At 36.7% G+C, this 11395-nt stretch overlaps 4 protein-coding genes across 4 annotated transcripts in view; all 4 read right to left on the reverse strand.

Moving 5' to 3' along the window:
- The window catches only part of CBG10357, a gene marked incomplete at both ends in the record, with an annotated part of 2085 nt that extends 1143 nt beyond the window's left edge, over window positions 1–942 (reverse strand). Inside the window, 2 exon segments of the mRNA XM_002635670.1 lie at window positions 437–574; window positions 580–942. Of these exon segments, the coding sequence (XP_002635716.1) occupies window positions 437–574; window positions 580–942 (501 nt within the window).
- A 2920-nt stretch (window positions 943–3862) lies between these two features.
- On the reverse strand, window positions 3863–5521 carry CBG10358 (the record flags this gene model as incomplete). Its single annotated transcript, XM_045236838.1, has 5 exons — window positions 3863–3984; window positions 4031–4170; window positions 4218–4456; window positions 4500–4946; window positions 5408–5521. 5 exons carry the CDS (start codon window positions 5519–5521, stop codon window positions 3863–3865), a joined length of 1062 nt encoding a protein of 353 aa, XP_045094257.1.
- A 2166-nt stretch (window positions 5522–7687) lies between these two features.
- CBG10359 lies at window positions 7688–9062 on the reverse strand (the record flags this gene model as incomplete). Its single annotated transcript, XM_002635672.2, has 7 exons — window positions 7688–7809; window positions 7852–7991; window positions 8038–8215; window positions 8383–8443; window positions 8650–8715; window positions 8759–8899; window positions 8949–9062. The coding sequence occupies 7 exons, from the start codon at window positions 9060–9062 to the stop codon at window positions 7688–7690; spliced, it is 822 nt and encodes a 273-aa protein (XP_002635718.2).
- A 475-nt stretch (window positions 9063–9537) lies between these two features.
- CBG26942 lies at window positions 9538–10917 on the reverse strand (the record flags this gene model as incomplete). Its single annotated transcript, XM_045236841.1, has 6 exons — window positions 9538–9617; window positions 9704–9843; window positions 10049–10181; window positions 10226–10286; window positions 10605–10754; window positions 10804–10917. 6 exons carry the CDS (start codon window positions 10915–10917, stop codon window positions 9538–9540), a joined length of 678 nt encoding a protein of 225 aa, XP_045099028.1.
- Window positions 10918–11395: the final 478 nt, after the last annotated feature.

Raw genomic sequence — 11395 nt, forward strand, 5'->3', positions numbered from 1 at the left:
TGACATTTTTTTCTTCCGGAAAACGACCATACATGAATCTATAACCACTAATTAATTTTTTAAGAATCATTTGAATCATCTTGGAACTCCACAAAATCAGATGAAACATTCTGAAATTATGGTTTTAGACCTGCAATTGTGATCGCGCCAAACTTTTTTTCTGTAGATCAAAAATTAATTTGCAGTTCGGAATTGTTCTGTGGGAGAGCGTGGTATGTGACGCATGTAATAGAACAGCCCCAAGTTTTCAAATTCGAGCCAATTTATCTCGGTTTCTCTCAAAGATACAAAAAAGTCGCCAACTGATAAATTGTTCATCATAACATCACAAAAATTTTATATGTTGACACATTTTTGATATCTTACATAGGAGCCAAGAAAAACTCGCTGAAACTTGAAAGTGTGTAGGGCGTTCCATTATAAATTTAAGGTACCTCATTAGTGAATCAGATTCAGAGCTCGGACCGAAACATAATAACACTACAGATGTCCACCAAATAAATGCCAAAATTGGGGTCAAGAATATTAGAACTAACTTCCAACCCGAAAGAAATCGCTTTCGAAACGCTAAATCCGCCACACCACACCATATCTATAAACAAAGTGAACGCCGAATAAAGATATGATTGCCCCAAAGGTGCCACCATGTACAGAAAGTAGGTGAAAGCCTTGGGCTCTACCAATATTGGAATGTTTGAAATAACGAAATCCCATAAAAACCGAACCGTACGAAAATGTGATAGATTTGCTGATAACATCCAATATAGAGAAAACTGTTTGGACGATTGAAATGTACATCATGAGATATTTATACACGCCGAGGTGTTGTGGGGAACGGTAGATTATGAGAAGGATGAGGAACAGGTTGAAAATCACGCCAAGTGTCCCACCAATCCATTGAGAATAAATCAGCATTGATTTCCAGTTCTCGAAAGAAATCATTGCAAGTATTTTACAGCTGAAATGTGATATTCGAAAAACATTTGAGCATATTTTTCGTGATTTTTGAGACTACAGGGTCTTTTGGGAGTATATGTGTGGTTGTGCTCTAGTCGAAGACGGAAGTAATCGACACTATAACAAAAATGATAATTATCATGAATCTGAGTTTGTATGGATACTGCTAAAGCAGTAGATGTGTAACCAAATACATCTTATCTTCTTGAAAATCTTAAAACAATATTCACGATACGTTTTATTGGCTTATAGAATAATTAAACTGGTATTGATACCATGTCATGCAACTATTGTAATAACTAAATTATTAGCACATTGGTTGTAATGTTCGTGGGTGAATGAAACAAGAATATAAATTTGGGAAAATGTAAAACTAATGGTAACTACCAAAAGCTTTTTAGAGGTTTATTATTCACATTGATATTTGGGAATGTCTTTTCACCTGAGCTTTGATAGCGTTAAAGAACTTTCTCTGTACATTTATTGTGATTTCATCTTTAGTGAACCTTCTAGATTCCGACCTCATATTGCGATTTATAAGCCCAAATAAAGAAGTGTATTTCTACACATTTCTGAAGAACCATTAAGATGAAAGGTATTTTAACCCAAAAATCAGTGAATAGAATGAACAGTGGCTCGGCTTTCATTTCTTCCGATAAATTTGGTATTTGCTGAAAAAATGTTGAAGCTTTCTGGTTTTGAGAACCACAGACTTTATAAGTGGACTTCAAGGCAATTTATTGATCAGGAATCATAAAGCATGGCGGTAACAAATGAGTTGCATCCAGAAAATAATTGAATATTATCAACGGTATACGTAGGTAGCGCCAGAAACTGTTTCTTGCATACAGCTGATAGAATCCATTTTCAAAAATAAATACGATAGAAGTAACAGTAACTGAAAATAAACACGGTCCGTTGATTCTTACCGTGATGATCGTAAGATCTTACCAAAAAGCATTGTTATCACGAAACATGTTTGTACAAGAGTACTAAAAACCATCTTAATATCCCCAATGGATATCCTTCTAAAGCAGGATGGATAAGATATGACACAGATAACACAGTCATCTCCCAATCAAACAGAATACAAGAAACGTGTAAATTCAATAAGTACCATTCTGCAGAACCCGTGTTTTAGGTGTAAAAGAAAAAAGAAAGGATACAGTAAATACCAAAAAAATGAAGAGCAGTGATGGCGTGAAGAGTAAATTTATAAGATACCGGTGGTTCCAGATACATTTTTATCGTGTTTTGCAAAAAGCTCTGAAAAGAATGACAACAGTTTCCTAAGATTTTCCGCTGCAAACAGGTGAATATGACAACTAAAACTACATGAAGTTTTGTCATGAGTTCTTTTAGAAAATTTGTTTCAAGCGACTGATCACTAATCCTCAAATCAAAAACTGACTTCTTTAATTTGCTAGAGGTTTTACGTGCAACTTCTTAGAAGATATAACCTATGGTCAACAGAATAAGAATATGGGCCTTCAAGAGTCAGTAACATATTCATTCTATTTGAAAAGTTTTTTTTTTCGATATATGTTAGGTTTTAGAGTTTTTTTTCAAACTGAAATGTCAGAAAAGCTAAGAGGTAGAGAAGAAAAGAGACATCACTTCATTTATTTGAGAATGATGCTGATTTTCGTACACAAGAAAAAAAAAGATGATAAAACGTTTTATTCCTTGGCTAACTGATAATGAATTCCGGCATAAAAGCGATGACACAATGTTGGAAGCATCATTTATTCGACTATTCTACACACTAAAACCTGAAAGCTATATTACTAAAAAACCTTCCAAAAGCAAGCATCCAACCAATCACACAAAACCCCAAAAAACCTAATCTGAATCGATAACATGTTTCAGATGACAGCTATTCAAATTCGCAAAAAAAAGAATACTTTTAAGTTTCAGACGACACGTCCTGCAGCCCTTCAACTTATCCACAAACTTTCTTATTTGCTTATTCTAATGATTTATCATCGGAAACAGTTTTGGATACGTGGAAAATTCTTGCAATTTACAAAGATTCTGTAAAATATTCTTGGTTCGGAAGTTCTCGATTTGATACTCCAAGTTTGGATATTCGATTTCATGCAGATCTTGAGTAGGTTGTTTTCCAATTGATGTCGGACTCGTTGGAGAACGCCAAGAGCATCAGGAGTCGGAACTGAAGAAGCAGGTGGATTGGAACAAACGGTTCTTCATCGAAAATGCTAGATTGGTCAGTCAGATGAACTTCGGCGAGGAGATTCCAGACAAGATTCAGGAGCTGTTGATGGAAGCGGTGGTGGATGGAAACAACTTGCAATGTCGAATGATGGACGTGAAGTTCTTGGAATCTTTGATTTGATTAATTATTTGTCTTCTTGCACTTTCTTTTTGGTTTTTTGGTCCAACGAAAATGATTGGATTTTGCTTAAATTGTGTACTGTTCTGAAATCATAGAAAAAGAAAAACCTGTGACCCTTTTTGAAGGTGTACAACGATCAATGTACATATGCATTTTCTCTGGACCCTTTCTTGTACCGTACCTTATTATACCTAATAGTACCTCACACAGCATACCTTTAGTATACCTAATGGGTCGGTAATGGTCTTTTGCGACCGCCTAGCTCAGCCGATAGCTGCTCAGTTTCTCAAGTAATTGGTCTGATACTTTGAGATCAATTAACTCGGTTTATATAAGAGATATCAAAAATCCGTCAACTGTTAAATTGTTTGTCATAATATCAGCAACATTTTATCAGTTGATTTTTTGTTAACTCTAATAGAAACCGAGATAATTGAGCTCAAAGTAAGTGAGTGGAACTGAAAAAAAAACAACTTGAAATCAATAATTTATTCGTTGTGTTTGTCAGAGATGTACTAACAAAATGAATTTTGATTCGGAGAAAATAAATTACTGTCCAAATGGCATTGGTGGAAATTCTGTAACCAACTGATCACGACAGAATGCGTAATAAACAATGTATCGAGACCCAGAGAAAATTACGCTCATGAAGTCGTACCACCAATGTGTTACTGAAAATTAATAACTAGAAAAATTTCAGAAAATCTTCAAACGCACAAGTCCGAGAGTTTGACACTTTTTTGAACAAATTGGAGGTTTGTGGGTCGATAAAAATGTAATAGCAAAATGTGCGGATGAGGAAGGTGGCATAGACGACGAGCATGCAAATGATAGAACGCTTGATGAGGTCCGTGTTTCTGAAAACCTTCAGATTGGTTTTATGTTCTAAGATCCTCCAACTCACACTTTAGCCGACACTTTTGCCTCCACGTCTTCCGAATTACCTTCCTCTTGACTAACTACATTCTCTTCTTGCCCGATTTTCGACAATCGAGGGATAGTAAGACAGGCAAAAATGAAAGTTGCAACATGTAAAATTATGGAGATTCCGGGAACCAGATACAATTGAAAGAACCGAGCAATGAAACCAACAAACCAGTCCGGCTGAAGGGCAATGTCGCAGAATGGGATATCAGAAAGAACCTGGACTATATACTTTCGGCTCAAAATTTCGAAGAAAACTCACAAATGATTTGGTGAAAACCTGAACCACGGAATATATAGCAGATGCAAGAATAATATAGAGTTTTGGTTTGGCCATTGTGAACATTGTCCAGGTTAGGCGAGTTCTTGAAGAAAACGTCCATAAGAATTTCTCAACGACGATGCAAAAGAAGATGAGAGTCATGAATGTGTCGTTGAAGATTCTGACCAGTTTGTCAGTCGTTTGCATTTCAATTCGCCATTCCGCAAAGGTCTGAAACTTGCCATCATCAGAATAAGCCAGTTTTAGGACATCAGTAATGCCATGGCCGGCATGTCTAGTTCTCACGTTATTTTGGTAATGCATAGTGAGTGAAGTGACAAAATACATCCATAGATAATAAAAACAAATCGTGAAGTCGCATCCAGCAAGTTGTCCAAGAAACACACTTCCTTTCCGTTTCTTTTGGTGGAATTGGTATATTTGGATCTGAAATAGAATTTTGGTTGAGTTTTCTAGGCCACCAACGTTGATGGCCTAGAAATGGGTTGATCCCCGTGGTAGATTTTCTAGGCCGTTCTCAAATAGTGGCTTAACTTTAGCAAGTTAATTTTTCCAGGTCACCATGGGAAATGGTTTAAAAAACACATCAGTGGAATATCAGGTCATTTCTAGGCCATTTACTATGGTGGTCTAGAGAAATCATTTTGCAAAAGTTAGACCATCATAGTAATGGCCAAGAAACACAGAGACATAGAGTAAGGTCAGAACACCCAACAAAATATATTTTCAAACTAAATTTTACGACGTTTCGAATAAAGGCACTTCGCCCCGTCTAATGGTTCCATCGTTCGCTCCAAAACTGTTCAAAAGTTAACAGAACGAGTTTTCGAAAAAATATTTTTCAAAATCAGTCGTTTAATTTTTTCAAGATTCAAAAAAAGACTTACACCGGTCATGACGACTCCTGCAAATGCTACTATAGCAAGTATAAAATCCCACGAATTCATCCGAAACTCAGGACAAGTATTCTCTATCAGGGTCCAGTTGAGAACCGTTGACATGATGTGTTAGCAATGAAAATATTGAATTGATGTCAAAAGTAGAGATTGAATTTTCAGAAGCCTAAATCCTTCAGTTTTCAGAAGCCAAGCGTCGTAGTGGAGTAATGCTTGCTATTTTTCTATAGAGAACAAAAAAATGTCGTTATTGCATTTTAAATGAGCGTTTGTTTTCTGAATGAGGACCAATATAGAGATGGATGTAATGCATAAAAAATTCGGTTCTAAAATTATTTTTTAAAATCGTGGAGTGTTTTTCTAGACTGTTTTTTCTAGACTACCAAAATAGCATTAACAATTTTTTGTGTCAAAACCAAAAGTAAAAAGAAAAATAAAAGAAAAGTGTAGGTTTGTCAAAAAGCTCATATACCAGCCAGCTTTCTCAATTTCTCTCCTTTTTCTCTATGTCCTCTCGTTTCTATCTGTTTCCTCGTTATGAGAAAAAGGCAGGTGTGAGTGAAGACTCCTGGCCAGTGGAACAATAGAAGCAGCACAATTGTCACCATCGCTTCATATTACGAAATATGACTCATAGCGAAACACTCAACAATTTTCATTGTTTTTTAAATTTAGCAATTCAAAACTCAACTATTTCAATTACCATGAACATTTAATAAAATGCCATTCAAACCGCCAGCTTTGTGCTCATATATTTTGGTTCCTGTGAAAGGTATTAAGGAGTACTCAACTGATATTTTTTTTCTGATTTTATGATAAACATTTTGTCTGTTGACCACATTTTGATAACTTCCACAAGAAACAAAATATGTAAGCTTAAAGTTACGGTTTCGGTGACAAATCTCCGGCTGTGGCCGCGTAGCTGATTTTGAGCCAATATTGACGCGATACCTTTAATATTTAGCTCGTAAGCTCATTTCCTCTAGGGTTGTCGTCTAGAAAAGAGGATAAATTAAAAATAAATCCAATATTTCTCGAAATTTTGTTCATATACCGACACTCTAAAAGAAGACTTCCTGAACAGCCAACTTTGAACCCATAGGTTACTGTAAAAGATATCAAAAAGTGGTCAATTAACGAAATGTTGCTGAAATCATGATCAACGTTTTATAGGTTGACTACTTTTTATATCTTTCACAGGAATCAAGATAGATTGGTTCAAACTTTAAACGTTAGAGTGTGTGGTCTAGTCAACCTCGACAAAACATGTCTCGGTTACTGTAGAAGCCATCAAAAAGTTTTCAAGAGCAAAAATGATTGCCTTAACATAATTAACATTTCATTAGTTAGACATTTTTTGATGTCTCGAATAGGAAACGAGATAATTAGGTTTAAAGTGACACTCTTATTTGAAGGATTATCACGAATTTCAAAAGTGAAAATTCGATTGTTTTTCAAACGTGAAGAAAATATTTATTTGATTATAAAAGAAATCCACGTGGCAAAAAAAATCAAAAAATTATATTCTCCGCAGAAAAAAACGACGTAAAAACCCTACGACCCTCGATGGCCCATTGACCCCAGGAAGAACACTGTAAACGAAGAGGGAAGTAGAGGGAAGAATCAGTTCTCCCTTCTCTGGGCTCCAGGAAGTCTGGAGCCTGGGTTCTGGAGCCCGGGGTCTGGAGCTCGGGTTCTGGAGCCCGGGTTCTGGAGCCCGGGGTCTGGAGCCCGGGGTCTGGAGCTCAGGTATTGGAGCTGAAGCTGGAGCCAGGAGCGTTCAACGGTATCAGGAGCAATATGACATGCTGTTGGAGGATTTCGAAACGGTGTTCCGAAGAAATCTGCTGTGAAATGCAATATATTTTTTCAATTCCTGGAACTGAAATCAAAAAATTCTTTCAGTGAGATGATGGTTCTGACTGAAAATAACACAGAAATGAAGTAAATCCTGGAGACAGGAGCCAGGAGCCTGTTTCCGCAAGAGTTGGAGCTAGAGATCAGACAATTCATGGATTTGAAGCATTGTGATGGATTCTGAAAGTAAAAAAACTCGAAGTGATTGATCTTACCATTTCCTTTTGAAATAAACTTTGAAATATAGTTGCACGACAAAATAATCACGCGCTGTATGAATACCAGATGCACCGTCACGTCAGGATGCATACTGTGCCCACATGAGACCCCGAAAATTTTAAAAACAGAATTCAAATGAGATTTATATCAGAGACCATTAGAGTTATAATCAACCATTAGAGTTATAAAAGAAAATTATTGCCCAATTGCAGTTGGCGGGAATTCGGTGACTATTTGGTCACGGCAGAAAACGTAATAAACGATTAATCTGGATCCGGAGAACACGACACTCATTGCGTCGTACCACCAAACGGTTACTGGAAATTTTTATCATTTTTGAAAAAAAAAAGTTGGCTTACGATTACGAGCACTTGATGTTTTCTGGAACAAGTCGGAGTTGAAAGGATCGATGAAAATGTGATAGCACACTGTGCGGATGAAAAATGTGGCATAGACGACAAGCATGCAAATGATGGAGCGTCTGATGGGGACGGTATTCCTAGAAATCTTGTTTTGTCCTTTTTTTTGAAATTATGTTTTCTTACAATATGTTTGAATGCTTTCCTTGTAAACTCATTAGTTTCGTTTCCTCTTGAACCACTGGATCTTCTTCTTCTCCAATTTTTGATAAACGCGGAATGGTGAGGATGGCAAACGCTAAAGTGGCCACAGATGCAATTGCAGAGATTCCGGGAACTATGTAGAGTTGGATGATTTGAATAGCTGAAAATCGGAAAATATGAATCAAAGTGTTGTCTCCTCAATTAGATGGGCTTTTTTGGGAACTCGATAAGTTCTTGCTCAAATCTCAAATGTCAATTTCACAAAAGTCTAGAAGGTCATTGGTCTTTTTAAATTTTTTAAAATTAGTTTCTGATCTCGCGACTAACCTGGCTCCGCAAACACTATTGGATAAGGTTCAACATCACAAAACGGTATGGTCGATTGTACCTGAAAACAAATTTGAAGTCCTACCAACTCTCCAGAACTTACTGTTGGTTTTATAGTCGATGAAAAATACAATAAATTGCTGTTCCAAATAACAGCCAAAATTTTGGCTTGGCCGCTGTGAACATCCTCCATCTCAGCCTAGTTCTAGACGAGCAAGTCCATAAAAATCTCTCCGCAATCAGATAAAACACTACAAAATTCATAACTGTATCGAAAAGTGTTTTGCAGGCCTTGATTTGTATCTGATATTCTATTCGAAGTGCAGCCAAAATCTGAAATTTAATATTTACAATGTGCCAACAGCAATGCGCTTACATCATTTTGATATTGGAAAGCAATACTTCTTCCAAGATGAATCACAAGAAAAAAGAGGCAAATTACAAAGTCGCAATCAGTCAACATGCCGAGAAAACTACTTCCTTCTTTTCTCTTCTTACGGAATTTCCACATTTGAATCTGAAAATGGAATTTTTTAACAGGAGAAGATTTTGAAAATTCAACTAACAGATGTCAATATTAATCCTACAAATGCAATAAAATAGAAAACCAAATCCCATTGATTGATCTTGAATTCCGGACAACTGACTGCAATTAACGTCCAATTGAATTGCTTTTGCATTGTAGGATCCCTAAAAAAATCTGAAAATATTTCAATATTCTAGTTTCAAAAGAAAATTCGAGTGCTAAAAAACAGGAGTAAAGAGAAGCGGAGTCTTCCATAGAAAGCTCGAAGAAGGAAGTCATCGTTCTTTTTCACGGACATCTTCTTTGCTTCGCCTCTCTTTCTCTGAGTCTCCATCTTTCCTTATATCTTTTAGAGGACCCTGCTCGACGTCAGATGACCAGAGATTCTTTACGTCATCACTAAAGTACTCTAAAAATAGTTCGGAACCTTTGCACACATCATTCAGTTTTTATTCGAGAAAAAAAGCAAAGCGATTGCCACTACTAATGCCAATACAATATTATGCCAAACAACTAATCAGTTGACTGATTTGTGATATCTCTCACATAAAAAGGAATAGCTGAGCTTAAAATTGACGGTACAAATCATCAGTACACAAGCAGAAACATCAGCAATAAATATAATCAAATTATTGTCCAAGTGCAGTTGGCGGGTACTCGGTGACTATTTGGTTCCGGCAGAAAGCGTAATAAAGGATGTATCTGGATCCTGAGAACAGCACACTCATGAAGTCATACCACCAAACAGTAACTAGAAATTTAATTACTTTTAAATTAAAAAAAAAATTAACTTACGATTTTGGGCGCTTGGCGTTTTCTGGAACAAGTCAGAAGTTTGGTGATTGATGAAAATGTAATAGCACACTGTACGGATTATGAATGTGGCGTAGATAACGAGAATGCACATGATGCAGCGTTTGATGCGGTTCGTGTTTCTGGAACATTTTTTTCATGGAAGTGGAGTTGTCACTGTTTTCTTGAGATTCAAATTCTGTATCTTGTGTGCCACCTCCAATGTACAAGGGACCCTTTGCAACCTGGGGTGAACCCGACCCCCCCCCCACCTATATTAGGATCAAGGAACCTTGACTTACAATCCATTCGCACGGTTTGCTTCCCCCATTCTTAAAATTCACTTACTTCTGAACAACTAGCTCTTCTCCTTCTCCAACTTTTGATACACGAATGATCGTGAGAAGAGCGAAAATCAAAGTTGCAACACAGACAAACGCATCAATTCCAGGAACGACATACAATTGAATGATTTTCAAAGCTGTAATCAAGAAACGTGACGTTTTATTAAACTATTCAATTAACCTTCAATCTCAAACAAGAATGGGCAAGGAGCAATATCACAAAATGGGACATCGGATAGTACCTGATAAACTAATTTTATCAAGTTTTGAAATCCCAAAAACTCACAAATATCCTTGTGAAAAATGACAAAAACGCGTACACTATTGTTACAAGCATCACTCTTTTCTTCGATTTCTTCTCAGTGAAAACGTTCTAAGTTAGACGAGTTCTTGAAGAGCACGTCCATAAAAATCGCTCGACGATTAGGAGAAACACTGCAAAAGTCATTATGGTATCATAAGCTATTTTTAAGGATTGGAACGACGTTCGTGCATCAATTTGGATGCCCGCGAAGTACTGGAAACTCCAATTCGCAGATATTATAGACTTCCAAACCTACGTTGCTGCGAAAGTAAAAAATAACACTTGTCGGGAAGTAGGTCATGATATAAACGAAACAAATCATAAAGTCGCATAGGGCCAACATGCCGATCAATCTACTTTCGTTTTCCTTCTTCTTCTGCAACTGTGCTATCTGTCCTAATTGAATCTGAAATTGTTTATATTATCAAATTGAGTGTTTCTCGTTTTGGTTTTACAATGGTGAAGATCACTCCAATGAATGCGACGATAGCGAATACGAAATCCCACGCATTTAGTTGGAATTCCGGGCAAGTCCTATCAATAAGGACCCAACTGAGTGGTTTTTCCATGGTTCCTTAAACTATTATTTTAGTACTATACCAAAATTTCACTTCTAACTGTTTCTAGAAAAGCATAGGAGGAATGAGAAAAGAGAGGGAACAAAAAAAAAGAAGAATGTTTTAAAGAAATGGGAAAAAAGAGCCAATACTGCTGGGAAAAGAAGAAATGGGCTGGTAATAGATGAGGCGACGTCCGAGAAGGACCGAAAACCGCGCCGGGCTGGGCAAGAAAAATTTCGTGTTTCGTGTAGATCAAATATATACCAAAAAAAATGTGAAGCGGTTTGGAACACTTGTTCTTGAGATGTGCTCACTGAAGCATAAAAGGTATCGCTTCGCGATTTTACAAAAAAAACGCCTAAGCTGTCACGAATCACGACTCTCCTAGTTCTTGAGAATCAATCTACATACATTTCTGTTATGAATAAATAGTCGCTGGTGGGACCCCCTCGGCTAAGAATGCTATGTATTGATAATTTTCATTCTC

This window comes from Caenorhabditis briggsae, assembly GCF_000004555.2.
Source record: "Caenorhabditis briggsae complete genome, chrV, whole genome shotgun sequence".
Taxonomy (NCBI): Eukaryota; Metazoa; Nematoda; class Chromadorea; order Rhabditida; family Rhabditidae; genus Caenorhabditis; species Caenorhabditis briggsae.